Source organism: Gorilla gorilla, chromosome 13 (assembly GCF_029281585.2).
Source record: "Gorilla gorilla gorilla isolate KB3781 chromosome 13, NHGRI_mGorGor1-v2.1_pri, whole genome shotgun sequence".
NCBI lineage: Eukaryota > Metazoa > Chordata > Mammalia > Primates > Hominidae > Gorilla > Gorilla gorilla.
Window position 1 is genome coordinate 64,676,128 of NC_073237.2, and position 14,699 is coordinate 64,690,826.

At 39.2% G+C, this 14,699-nt stretch overlaps 1 protein-coding gene across 1 annotated transcript in view; it reads left to right on the top strand.

The window, feature by feature from the left end:
• The window catches only part of PGM5 (phosphoglucomutase 5), a 179,386-nt gene that overhangs the window by 103,185 nt on the left and 61,502 nt on the right, over nt 1–14,699 (top strand). Inside the window, exon 7 of the mRNA XM_055350738.2 lies at nt 5,217–5,332. Coding sequence (XP_055206713.1) covers nt 5,217–5,332 — 116 coding nt within the window. The remainder of the gene's footprint in view (nt 1–5,216; nt 5,333–14,699) is intronic.

Genomic DNA, 14,699 nt, shown 5'->3' on the forward strand with positions numbered 1-14,699 from the left:
ATGCAAATATCTTTTTCTAATCTGTGTATTTGAGGGTCTTAAAAGGGGTCTGAGAGTTCAGTGTGTAGAAAATAGTACCATGGGCCCTTCTTGGCTCTTAAGAAAGTGGACATTTGAAGACAGAGGAAAGGAAGAGAGACCTGGATCTTGTGCTCTTTAAATCGATCACAACTTTCTTGAAGTAGGATTCCAAGAGCAGCTGGATATGCCTCACACACTTGATATGATCAGTCTGTGTTTTTTTGGCTACTCTCTTGCAAGGTAAACAAAGAGTCATCAATATATGATATTCCGGTAGACTCTTATCATACATAATGATATAGTGCTTTGGGTTAATAAATACTTGAATACCTACTATGAGCAAGCACTGGCCAGGACACTGGAGGTGCAAAGGTGGATATGTCAGCACCCCTATGCTTAGTGAGCTTTCAGGGCACTTTTAAGGTACTTTTGTATCTACTATCCTGTTTGATCATATAAGCATAGGGTGACCATCAGACTGGTCAGATAAAAATAATGTATCCTTTTGCTCCTCAAACCTTTGAGGATCATTTAGTCACTGCCCCTCATTCTGTAAGAACTGTCTTTCTAAGATATGCCTTTGTCACATCCTGAGAGCCTCACTAATTCATACCTGGAGAAATTCTCTTTTCTCAAAGTGACTAGTTTAGATAAAGCATGCAGAAATGACTTTATATTTTAAAGAAAGCTACAAGAGTCAAAGACCATAACATAGATTTACTTAGTCCCCTGCTATTTAACAGCCCTTTTAACAACTCCTTAAATAATATTTATTAGTCAACTGAAATCATATAGCATTTATTGAGGGCAAGTCTGGAGAGGCACTGTTTTATTCTAGACATTGAAGGAGCCATGAAGACATACAAGATGCAATTCCTGCCCTCATGGAAGTTCTAGCACATTGGTGGTGGTGATAGTGTTTGTGTGTGGAGGGAAAGTGTTCAGTAAGCACACAGCATATTCAAGGACAATGTGAACATAAAGACCCATACCAGGGAAGCTCCGCAGCAGGAAGAGTCACGTTGGATTGATTTCAGTGATGAGGAAAGGACTATATTCATTAAGATAGTGTCGCTGCTACTATAAAAATATCCCCAAGATGTATAACCACTCAAACACATAAAAAGGTGTTTTCAATCCCCTAAAGTTAAAAACAGGTGTTCCTGATTCATAGTTGACTCTGTTCCAAATGTTGATTCAGAGATCCAGGTCCTCCCCTCTCGTGGGTCAGCCGCCTTCAACATATGGCTTTTAAGATTGCTGGGCTTGTCCACATCAAGCTGGCAGAAGGAGAAAGAACATGGAAGATGAAAAGATCTTATAACCAGATCTGAAAGAGGAGTTCCATTGGCTAGAACTTGAGTTTCATTGGTTAGAACTCAGTCACATGGCCACAGCTAATTTCAAGGGAGGTTGAGAACTACAGTCCACCTGTGTGTCTGAAAAGATGAGATGGATTCTTGACCACGTAGCAGTCTTTGCCACAGGCTTTGTTATGGTCTGGATGTTTTTGTCACTTTCAATATTCATGTTGGAACTTCAGTCCCTCCAAAATTCAGGTGTTGCCAATGTGATAGTATTCAGAGGCAGGGCCTTTAAGAGGTGTTCAGGCCAGGAGGGCTCCTTCCTCATTAATGGCATTAAGACCCTTATAAAAAAGCCTTTACACAGCATTTGGCTAGCTTTTCCTGCTGCCTTTGCCATGTGCAGCAAGAAGGCCTTCACCACACCAGATGCTGGTGCCTTGATCTCAGACTTCCTAACCTCTAGAACTGTGGGAAATAAATTTCTATTTTTTATAAATTATCTAGTATCAGCTATCCCATTATAAGAGCACAAAATGGAATAACAGGCTTTATGCTGGAAAAGCATTTAAGGTAGGTCTTCAGGCAACTTGAAGTATTCTGACAGACGTGGGAAAGGAGGATTAATCCAGGAAAAACGAATAGCATAAAAAAGAACTGGGCAGTATACAACAACAAAATTTAAGGGCATATTTGGAAAATAGGAAATCATTCATCTTGTTAGCAGCATAGAACACATAGGGAGTAGTGTGGGAGAAACTGTTGGAAAGCTCGGTTGATGCAATTTCCAACCTATGTCACATTTTAGGAGGTTTTAAAATTCAGACTAAAGAGTTATATCCAGCATAGTTTTCAGGCTCCTTCTCACTTGCAGGAAAAATGTGGCCCAGGTTACCTTTCTTTTTTTCCCTTCACACTCTGGCCTTTCCTAGGAAGTGAGTTCTCATGTTTATCTCCCCGACACAATGGCAAGCAGTTAGGGAGAAGGGTTCAGCCCCTCAGCATGGGCAGCTTCGTTTTCAGCTTTGTACTAGAGAATTTCAGAGATTCCAGGGGCTTTCTGCCAAAAACCCATCTAATGCATGGTATCTGCTGAATGCTGTGTTTGGGATGAATCCCAAGTTCAGGAGAGGGAGGAGACAGGGAAATTCCTTTTTGACCCTAGGACACAATTAACTCATACCCAGTATCCTGGAATTTGATTACCCATATTGTTATTTTGGCTTGGATAGCTGCAACTGTGGCTCATAGTTATAAAAGTATCCGGTCCTTTAAAATCCAGCCGCAGCTTTCAGCTAGATGACCTCCTGACTGATTAATTGGAAAGGGTGGGAGCTGGGGAAATCCTTTTCCCTCCCTTCAGACCTGCCAACTTGGCTTTGAACCTACAAGAATGTTTTGGTCAGAGAACATACATCCCCACACCCCGTACCCTCCCTCTCACCCTCACCTCTGCCCCATGTTGCGCATTTTATTTGTTATCCATATGCATTCATCTTTGTTGAATTAACTTTGACCCAGGCTTGACTATGTGCTGCCCCAGAAGGCTTCTGTGTGACTTATTCTCTCTTCCTTGAGTTTCTGATGATGAAATTCATGTTATTCTGACCTTCCATAGCCTTCTGACCATGAAAATAATGTTATTATAAAGGTAAATGAAAATTTACCTTTGCTGTATAGTTTGTGGGTGGTTTCTTTCATTGTTCCTACCAGAATGTAAGCATGATTCTATATCTTTCTTAAACCATTGAAAAAGAGAGAAGATGGAATATTTGAAGTAACATCTGACCACCTGAAAAGTGCTTTTCAATGCAAACTGGAAGAGGCAGCCCACAGTTTTTCAGTCCTGAGCACATTCATTGTATTTGGGGTTTGTGAAAAGGGAGGTGTTCACCTTCCCATGGCAAGAGTTTCTAGATGTTTTTTTTCCTTTAGTTGGCCACAAAGCCAACCTAAAGGAATCATTACTATGCAGCATATTTTATCCTGTGTTTGTCTTTCTTCCTCTTCTTTATCAAGACCCTCATTGATCCCACTCTATGGTCATCCCCTGCACTCACAGCCTTCAAATAACTAAATCTTGCTATTTGTAGGCATTTGGTGTTTTTCTCTTTCAGTTGCTAGCGTTGGGGAAGATGAAACTCTTCAGGCCAATGTCTGTGGTACCAGCTCATTCCCTAGCCTGCTTTGAGATCTACATCCTTCATGAAGCACTAAGACATTTGAAGAGACAGGATGGTGTAATGGAATGGAACATGAGGAGAAATTAAGCAGATCTGGGTCCCAATTCTAGCACTGCCCCTTACCTCTGTGAAACTTTGAACAAAAACTTGACTTCTCTGAGCCTGAAACTTGACAGCATTGATAAGTTTTCGCTGTTTTTTTAATTTTATCTAAGTGGAACAATATAGTATATACACCTTTGTTACTGATTTCTTTTACTTAATACAGATGCTCTTTGACTTAAGATGGCATTACATCCTGATAAACCCATCTTAAGTCAAAAATATTATTAAGTCAAAAATGCATTTAATGCTGGCAACACAGCAGACAGTCTCTGACGTATGATGGTTCAACTTAAGAATTTTGACTTTATGATGGTGCAAAAGTAATAGCCATTCAGTAGAAACCACAACCCCACCATAAGTCATAGGAGCTCCTCAACTTACGATGGGATTGTATCTGGATAAACCAATCATAAAGGGGAAAAATTGTAAGTCAAACCATCATAAGCCAGATCCTGTGTGGGTTATATTTATGAGATTCATTAAAACTGTTGCATGCAGCAATAGTTTGCACAATAGGATTTATGGTATTACATTGTATATCACAAATTATTTGTCCATTCTACTTTGATGGACATTTGGATTGTTTCAGTTATTACAAATTGTGATTCTATGATCATACTTGTAAAATCTTATATATACACCCTGTTGAGCAACATTGCACACTAGGTTCCCCAGGAAGCAGCTCTAGGAGATATTTGCTTTCAGGAAGTTTATTCCTTTCTGCCTTTAAGATCAAAGTTGCATTCAAGATCAAAACTTGTAGGGGAGTGAGGAAGGAGGATTGAACACAGAGAAGTTGGATTGAGATGCAGTCACAACAAAGGCCTCAGCCAGCTTGTGGGGAGCTCTGGAGCTGAAATGGCCCTCTAGAGTTGTGCAAAATTTGGGCAAGGAAGCCAGGTCTTTATATAATCCCTTTATACCAGTCATTGCATGTGGATTAACACAGGCATGGGAACATGATTTGGGGTGACACATTTCTCTTTGCCAGAGAATAGGGGCCACATCTGCGAGCTGTCAGCAATAAGCATTCCTAGTAGCTGGTAGAATGCATATTTTTATCCTAAAATGTCTAAAGTGTGTGTGTGTGTGCACATGTGTGTCTAAGGGGGAGTAGGTGAGTGGGTGGGGGTAAATCTGAGCAGTGCCTCACAGTGTCCATTACATGTCATTAGTAATTTCTAGGAGTTGAATTTCTGGTTCATAGGATATGGGTAAGTTCATCTTTAGTAGATACTGTTAAACAATATTCCCAAGTGTTTGTGCCCAAATACCCTCTTAATTTAGATTCTGATATCCCCACATGGACTCTTTCCAAAAAGATAAAGAAAAAATGTATAGAAGTGAAACAAATGTAAAAAATATTCTGTATATTAACTTAATATTTTCTATATGGTGGAGAAAGCAAAATTGAGAACCATTGAAATGGGTTGTTTATTATTTTCTAACTTATGGCTTGATATCCTGAAATCTGTCAACACTACCCAGGTTGTTCTGAAATCTAGCTATGGATTTAGTAGATCCTAAAGACTTCCTACTGTGCTGAGAAAAAAAACAGAAAATGAAATATATGAATTGACTTTTCTCAAATTTCATTTTTCAGAGTGGCCAAATCAATGAAGGTCCCTGTATATGAGACCCCAGCTGGATGGAGATTCTTCTCAAATCTGATGGACTCAGGACGGTGCAATCTGTGTGGGGAAGAGAGCTTTGGCACTGGTAGGCTTTATTGGGTTGATATTACTGGGGAGGGTGGCTGCAGCCTTTTGTGATCTCAGCTTGGAGATCTGTGAACTTTCTGTGAATTACAGAGGAACAGTTAAGTAGAGGCAAAACATCAGAGAAACCTAGTAGAGTATGTGCTGTGATATGCTTACCTCTTTTGTCCATTTTGTTTCTTCTTTTTAGAAATTTCTCTTTCTTTAAAAATTTCTATTATGGAAATCTTTAAAGTGTATAAGAGTAGAGAGAATATCGCATTGAATCCCCATGTTCCTGTCACTCCCATTTCAACCACCATAAACTTGTGATCAATCTTCCTTTATCTCTACCCTCATCCGCAGGGGAACACTCCTCCCTGATTATTGTGAAGCAATCCTCTGTAGCTTATTGTTTTATCCGTAAGCATTTCAAGATGAATCTTTAAATATAAGGGCTCTTGTTCAGAAAAACCACATAACCACAGTACCATTATCACACCTAAAATGTTAAAAACATTTTCTTTTTTTACATACTTTAAATACTTCATCCAGTTGTTTTCTGGCTTGCATCATGTCCAAGAAGTCGGATTTAATTTTTATGTTTATTCCTCTATGTAAAGTACCCCCCAGTCTCCTGCCTTTGGCTGACTTCAATATTTTTTAATCTTTGATTGTCAAAAGTCTAATCATATTAATAATGTGTCTAGGGGTGTATGCATGTATGTGTTTAACCCTATGTGGGATTCTCTTGAATTCTTGGCTCTGTTGTTTGTTGTTGTTCATTAATTTTAGGAAATGCTCAGCTATTATTTTTTCAAATATTTCTCCTTCCCCATTCTTCGTCTCTTGTCCTTCTGAGGCTCCAATTACACATGTGTTAGATAATTTGTGATGACAAATGAGCTCTTACATTCATTGTTCTGATTTATTTCTCCCCTTTTTTCTTCTTGTGTTTCAGTTTAGATCATCTCTATTGGAACATCTTTAAGTTCACTGATTCTTTCCTTAGCTGTGTCCAATCTGCTGATGAGCCAGTTGAAGGAATTCTTCTTCTCCGATACTGTGTGTTTTTTTTTTTTAGCATTTCTCTTTGACTCTTTTAAAATAGTTTTCAGTTCTCTGAAATTCCCCATCTATTTATGTAATTGTTTATCTTTTTCATTAGATCATTTAACATATTAGACATGGTTGTTTTAAACACCCAGTCTGATAGTTCCAATCTCTGGTTCATCTCTGACTTTGTTTCAGCTGATTGCTTTATCTCTTGACAATGGTTTGGGTTTTCCTGTTTTTTGTAGATCTCATAAATTTTTATTGAATGCTGAATAATATGTGCATAAGAACAGTAGATATTCAGGTCAATTGTATTTATGCTTGGAAATGGGTACAACCCTTTTTTGGGGCAATTAGCGTGGAAGGTTAAGTTAACCTAGTCAAGCGGTGATCTGGGTTTGGGTTTTACTGGTTCTGTTTTAACCTTCAGTGTACCACAGGCCTCAAATTCCCCCAGCAGTGGCATATTTTTACTGGGTACTGGAAGTGGGGAAGTGTACTGAAGAGGTTTTTAAGTGTTCATGTTTCTCCCTCAGTTTTCAGTAGTGACTGCAAGTCTGTAACACAAAATACAGTTCTATCTCCAGGCTCTTAAACTTTCCCTGGTAGCAGAGACCTCTGACTAGTATTGGTGCAGGATTCTGAGCACAAGGTTTCCTACCCTCTCCCCAGAGGCAGAAGGGTTTTTACTTTTGCCCGTCTCTCAGAGACAATAGATCTCTTTCTGGACCTAGGGATGAGAAGGTTTTTAGCGTGTACACCTAGGAACATAAAGCGTTTGTTTCATATAAGAGAAGGGTTTGGGGGAGCAGAAGGGCTTCATCCTTGTCTCCCAGTGGCAGCTGATCATCGCTTGCATACCTGTACCACCAAGTTTCCTTCTTTGTTCCTAATTTTTTGTGAGGACCCAGTGGAAATCTGTGGAAAAGAACTTGAAAATGTGCCCCTTGTATCTGGAACCCCAGGTGATTTTAAAGTAACGTGAAAGCCTATACTAGGCCTTTAAGAATTTTTTAAACTCTTACATGATTTCTTATTATCTGGTTTTTATGGCAGCCTCCTCTTTCTCCTATGCTTTGCCAAAGCTGAGAGAATTTTCAGGATCTGTCTCTCCTTGGAGTGGCTCTTTGGAATTCACTTGACTGTGTGGTCATCTCAGATCTCTGAGTTCAAGAAAACTTACCATGTTTGAGATTTCCTGGCCTTTTACCATTGCTAGGATGGGAATAGCTTTCTCTTACTGATTTGCATATCCTAAAGAGAAGTACACAAGTGGAACTCTAAAAGTAATTTCTTAATAATTTCCTCTATCCTCATTTTCCCCCTCCCCATTAACAGTTTGTTCTAATTGGATCTAAAAGATCTTACACTGTAATTGGCTATGTCTCTTAAGTCTCTTTTAATCTACATTTCTCTTCTTTACGTTTTGCCCTTATTATTTATTCATTGAAGAAACTGGGTCATATTTCCTATAGAGCTTTAAAATTGCTTTGATTTTGATGCTGCTGTCCTAATTTTCCTTTCTAATTTGCTAAATGTTTATATGAAGAGAAGCTATTGATTAATATGCTTTTTCTCTGGTTTGCAACTTCCTTAGTTGCAATTATAGTAATTATTAATTTAATTATCATATTAATGGTAGTGGATTTTTTCCAAAAACTCTATATTCTCTGGGAATTTTAAAATATATAATCATATAATCTATGAATAAAATATTTTTTGTGTTTTTCCCCTAAAATCTACAACCCACCCTCCCTTCCTTCCTTCCTTCCTTCCTTCCTTCCTTCCTTCCTTCCTTTCTTTCTTTCTTTCTTGGCTCAGGTGCACATGTGAATGTTTGTTACATAAGCAAACTCATGTCACAGGGTTTGTGGTACAGATTATTTCATCACCCAGGAATTAAGCCCAGTACCCAATAATTGTCTTTTCTGCTCCTCTCTTTCCTCCCACCCTACTCCTCAAGAAGACCCCAGTGTCTGTTGTTTCCTTCTTTGTGTTCATAAGTTCTCATCATTTAGCTCCCACTTATAACTGAGAACATGCATACACCCTTTATTTCATATTCTTATCTTATTTCACTAGCTATCATCTTCAAAATAATAAGTAATAAAAAGTTAATAATTTTAGTGGCAATAGATTTAGTATTAATATTTTACCATCTGTTTTGATAATTGCTTTTTAATATTGGTAAAATCTTTATCATGCTTATATAGACTATTGTTCCCATTCCTATTTACTTAGAGTCTTATTAGAAATGACTGCTGGATTTATCAGGTACCTTGTCAGAATCTAGTGATATATTAATATATTTTTTCTTTTTTGTTATATGAATATAGTGAAGTATCATAATTGATTTCCTGGTATTAACTCATACATGAATTTCTGAGAATAAGTCCTATGGGTCATACTTAAACAGATTATAACAAATTCACTCTAAATGATTATAATGAGTATTTCAAGTCATGTTGGGCTTCATGAAGGAATTTTTCCTGGGATATTTTCTCTTACATGAATCAGTTGGACCCTACCAACACTACAATTAATAGTACACGAGAGATGTCACACATCTTTGTTTCCTAGGAAAAAAAAGAGACCATATCAAGCTTTCCCAAGTACTACTGTCTGAACTCAGGATATGCAGGTGGTAGCTCTGCTTGGGACAGCCAAAACTAGTATACCCTTTTTCTGCTGGGGCCCTAACAAATAGAATGATTTCCTTCCTCTTTGGTGTGCTTAGGCCAGTGACTATAACTCAAAAAATTAGAAATTATATATTGTATACAATAATTCTGCCACTAGTTAGTCAAATAAATCTAGCAACTGGAATGAAAACTGGTAAGTACAGGTTATCCCTTTTCTCTGTCTTTATAAGCATTTATTAAGTGTTTACAATATATTATAGACTTTTAGTTTCCAATTAAATGGGTAAATATTCCATGTGTAAGCCATGTTACGCTTTTAGTAATAAGTATTTGCCTATTTCAGTTCAATAAACATTTATTCAGTGCTGACAGAGTACCAGGCATTGTGTTGGATGGTGTGTAGAATACAAAATGCTCAACACCACACCCTTCAGAATTTCTGAGCACTTTAGGGCACATAAGAAAGACGCACTTGGGAGACCAAGGAGGGAGGATCACTTGAGCCCAGGAGTTTAAGACCAGCCTGGGCAACAAAGTGAGACCACATCTCTACAGAAAATAAAAAAATTAGCCAGGCGGTGGCATGTGCATGCAGTCCCAGCTACTTGGGAGGCTGAGGCAGAAGAATCTCTTGAACCCAGGAGTTCCAGGCTGCAGTGAGCTATGATGAGCCATGCCACTCCAGTCTGGGTGACACAGCAAGACACTGTCTAAAAAAAAAAGAAAGAAAGAACAAATGAAAGAGAGATGCATAGATAGTTGCTCTACAAACATAAACTTTGAAGCACCACAATTGAGGAGTAGAAAATGTGCTATGGGAGATGATGACAAAAAATGAGGAGAAAGTGCTTTTGGGCTGGAGGTTTAAAGCACACTTTATGAGAGATGGAAGTTAAACGACTGCTTACAGAAGGGTTGGGGCAGCAGATGTACAAATAGAGAGGAAAGAGCAAGGTCTTGCCAGATGGAGGGAGTGATGTCAAGGAAGGAATAGAGGTAGGAGAGCAGGGAATGTGGGGACGTGTTCATTTCGTGTAGTAAAGATACTGTTTTTGAAATGTTCCTGTGTGTGTATAAATATGCATACATGCTTGTATGGGTATAGTAAGCCACATGGAAAAATGTGTTTATTGTAGGTGATAGTCAAAAAAGTCTAAAAAAGACTGGTTCTATAGCAGAGGTCAGCAAACTTTTTCCGTAAAGGGCCAGATAGTAAATATTTTAGGCTTTGGGGACCAAGAGGCCACAAAGATCTGTGTCACAATTACTCAAATCTGCCATTGTAGCACAAAAGCAATTATAGGCAATACATAAGCGAATGAGCAAGGTTGTGTTTGAATAAAATGTTAATTACAAAAAATTAAGTCCAGATTTGGCCCATGGGCTGTAGTTTGCTGACCTTTGATGTATAGGGTAGGGTAGAGGAGGAAGTTTCAAAAAGCAGTATTGGAAATACAGGTGAGGGGCCAATTCTTGAAGCCCTTTGCCTGTGCATCTTGGATATTGGGACTTGAGCCAACTGGAAATAGGATGCCACATTCTGCATGGTGGGAGGTCAGCTTACAGACACTGCAGCAAGCTTTGTTTTTAAACAGCTATGCCAATTGCAACATGTAGGCTGGACTGGAAGGGAATTTTAAAAGTCTCTCACTTTACAGTTATCTATCATTTCCCTTTAAAGGAGCACAAGAGAGTTTTCAGTGTATAAGGCTTTAAAATACTGCCTTCTCTGCCATTCTGCAGGTTAAAGTGACTTTAGGCTGGTTTGACAGGTAAGATAAAGCCCCCGAGCCCAGGACATGGTTAAGTGACCCATTCAGTGCCCATGGAGCTTGGAAAAGTTCTCTACTTGAATTAAATTACAGTGGAACAGGCCGGGTGTGGTGGCCCATGCCTGTAATCCCAACAGTTTGGGAGGTGGAGGTGGGCAGATCACTTGAGGTCGGGAGTTTGAGACCAGCCTGGCCAACACGATGAAACCCCGTGTCTACTAAAAATACAAAAATTAGCAGGGTATGGTGGCAGACAGCTGTAATCCCAGCAACTTGGGAATCTGAGGCAGGAGAATCACTTGAACCTGGGAGGCAGAGGTTGCAGTGAGCTGAGATCGCGCCACTGCACTCCAGCCTGGGAGACAGAGTGAGACTCTGGCAAAAAAAAAAAAAAAAGAAAAAAAAAATTACAATGGAACTAAAACACAAGGCCCCTGCCCTAAAGTGTATGCCACTTTCCACTGTGCTAATCAGTCTCTCCCATGAAAACAATGACTAATTCTCTCTCTCCCACACTCGGCAGTAAATGCCCCATAGAAAGTCTGAAGGAGTTAGGCCACTCAGCCTTGGAAGGAGAAAGTGGCTCTTGCACTGAGCTTCCTTACTGCCCTGAGCTGGCTGTGGCAGGATCACAAGGGAAGGTTGTTAAAAATGCAGATTTTCCACCCCACCCCTACTTTGAATCCCTTGCAATGTGGAGCCTGAGAACCTGCATTTTAAATACAGATCCTCAAGTAATTTCCGTGTGCAGCCAGGAATAGAAAACATTGCTTAAGGGAAAACCAGTAGTTTTGCTTTTCATGAGAATTAGTAGCAAGAATATGTGTGGGATGCCACACCAGGTTTGGACCTGGCAGTACAAAGGCACAGGAATGTAAGGCTGACAACTCACATTCAAGACCCTTGACTTCTCCTTACAGACAAGCCATGTGGCCTCTCTGACCCTCATTCATAACCTGTAAAAGTCATCCGATAATAGGAGCTCTCTAAGGATATGGTTTTCAGAATTAAATGAGCTAACTACAGGAGGAGAGATGGAAGACTGTAGCCTCAGTACAGGGGAGAAACTTCTAAAACTGATCCAAGCTTTCTCAACTGAAGGCCTTTTCCAGCATCTCTGGGTCATGAAGCTGAGTACCAACCAGAAATGTGTAGTTTCATGCCAAGGAAGCTTCAAAATACGGATCTGCCTCAGGCTGAGAATGCTAAGCTTTTGTCCAAGGATAGAGTCAAAAGAAGAAAGATATATCCTGAGTGAAAATTTCCCTTGCCAGCATCTTGAGCTCTCACAACTTGCCAAGGTCATAAGCTAGTGATAGGTGTCAGTGCTGGGACTTCTCTCCCTTGGAAAGCTCCAGGTCCTGGAAAATAGGAAACCTGCATTTCTTGCTCTATCGAAGAACCAAGGTCATTTAAGAAGCCAAGTCATCTTTTGTGCTGGGACTAGGTATTCACCCACTTCCTGGGAAGGGTCTCAGAAAACTGCTTCACAGGGAAAAGGAGAACGTTTTGTCAATCCTCAGACTTAAATAGAAGAAGATTGTTCATCTAAATGGCATTCTGGCTACTCCTCTAAAGTTCCAAATTTGAAGGGATATGGGCTTGTTCCCATACACAAAAAGGATGTGTTAAAACAGTAACACTAAGATCTGATAAAACAAAAACTTTGAAGTTTTGGGGGGCATTTGTTGAAAATGTTCTATTGGTTTCCATCATTGTCATTAGTTTGCTAAGAAGTCATACCATTTTGAGAATATATAAATTGTCACAGCCCAGAGCTATGTTAATACTCACAGGTAATACTGAAGAATCATTCTCTTTGTAAATGCCTGGAAGATCTCCAAGCTTGGCTACCATCTTCAGTATTATTATTATTATTACTTTGGAGATGGAATCTTGCTCTGTCACCCAGGCTGGAGTGTAGCGGCACTATCTCAGCTCACTGCAACCTCTGCTTCCTGGGTTCAGGTGATTCTCATGCCTCAGCCTCCCAAGTAGCAGGACCACAAGCATGTGCCATCACTCCCTGGCTAATATTTGTATTTTTAGGAGAGACAGGATTTCGCCACATTGTCCAGGCTGGTCTAAAACTCCTGGCCTCAAGTGATCCGCCCACCTTGGCCTCCGAAAGTGCTGGGATTGCAGGCATGAACCACCATGCCAGCCACTATTACTTTTTACTATGTGTTCTTTAAAAACTAATGTCAATAGTCATACAAATTTGCCAACTAAAATCAAGCGATGTAACAATGTTTATTATTTCCAAGAAAGTACTCTGTTGAGTCTTTCACAAAAATAATAGTGATTTAAAAAAAAAATGAGCACTTAGTATGTACCTCTTGTATGTATTCATCTCTTTCTAGAAATTTGGAATTGAATCCAGAGCTGCTGGCATTAGCATGAGTTGTCCATACTTGTCACACCAAATTTTTCCACTGTGAACTCTGAAGTACAGCCTGGTGCTCTTGAAGTTGACTGTTTTCATATGTGCCCAATTTCTAGCAAAAAAGAGGCCCTGAGTGTGTGTGTATTCTGTGTCACAAGGACTCCTCAGTATCTTTCCAGTCTTTTGAGGTTTGCTGGAGGCTTCCATGCATGGATTCCATGCCGATATTGTAAATGCCCTGAAGACAGGGCCCATGTCTATCTTTCTCAGCTCTATTTCTTTGATGAATGGTAGGCCCTAAGTAAATGCTTGTAGGATGGGTGGAAAGATAAAAGGATGAATGGGAGAAGGGAAGGAAGGTTGGAAAGATGAAAGGAAGATAGGTGGGTGGAAGGAAGGTACAAAGAATTTTCATTTTGCTATCTCTTCCTTGTATTATTAGTAGTTATCTTTTTGTCATCCTTAAATGGATGTATTTCTGAAGATCTGGGTATTTGGGTATCCCAAGATTTGGGAAGATTTATAAAAAAAATCACACAAATACAGACCATTTGGAAAGGGATGGGGAGAGATGTTATGAATGATAACAAAATTAGAATTATATAAAATATAATTTTTAAATATTTTCAATCATCATAATTATTAGCACAAACTAATAGCTAACAACATGCTTCTAGGGAGATCTCCCTTCCTGGAACTAGTGTTAATAAACAGATTTTAAATTATTTATAATTTATTATATTAACTTGTTTATTTCTTATGCCTGTAGTTGTTGACAATAACAGAAATAGCCATGTTCAACAGTGGGCTAGGTTCCAGCTTTAGTGATCTTTTGTATGCACCAAATTCTTACTGACTTTAGCATAGTCATTTTGTGCTCTGTTGTCTTATGGTTTATGTTATCATTCTCCAGTTACTTTGTGAATGAGCACTTTATTTCCCCTGAGAGTTGTAGAGTTTGTAACATGTTTAGGGCCATGCCTCTTTCTTCATTTATATTTCACATATGAATGATGTATATCCTAACTGAAGATTGGGTTCACAATAGTGCTGTTGCACAAATACTGAGTAAGTTTAACTGTCTCTTATTTATACAATTATTACATTTACTATTTTATATTCCTCAAAAGGTAAAATATAGGAAAACTTTAGTCCATTCCCTATCTGGATGGTTATTCCCTCTACATTTGTCTCTTTTCGCATCTGCTGACTCTAGTCTCTAGGAGAGAGAAAGAGGCCATATATCCATGCATTTCAGATTACTGAGGTCCTACTGCACTTCTTTTTCTTATTTGTGGCCAGTGTGTATAAATTTGGCTAGGTTGCAGATGTGCGGTGTGGAGGCCATGATGACAGCATTATCAGTGCTAGATGAGCAGTTTCTCTGTGGGGCTATTTGAAACAGCCTGAGTGCATGTGTGCATTTCAATCTAGGCTGGGCCAGAGCACAGAGGTGCTATGATTGACATCCCCGTGAGCCTTCTTATAAAGCCAGAAAATTGAAACTCCCTTCTGGGTCCTCTATGAATGATC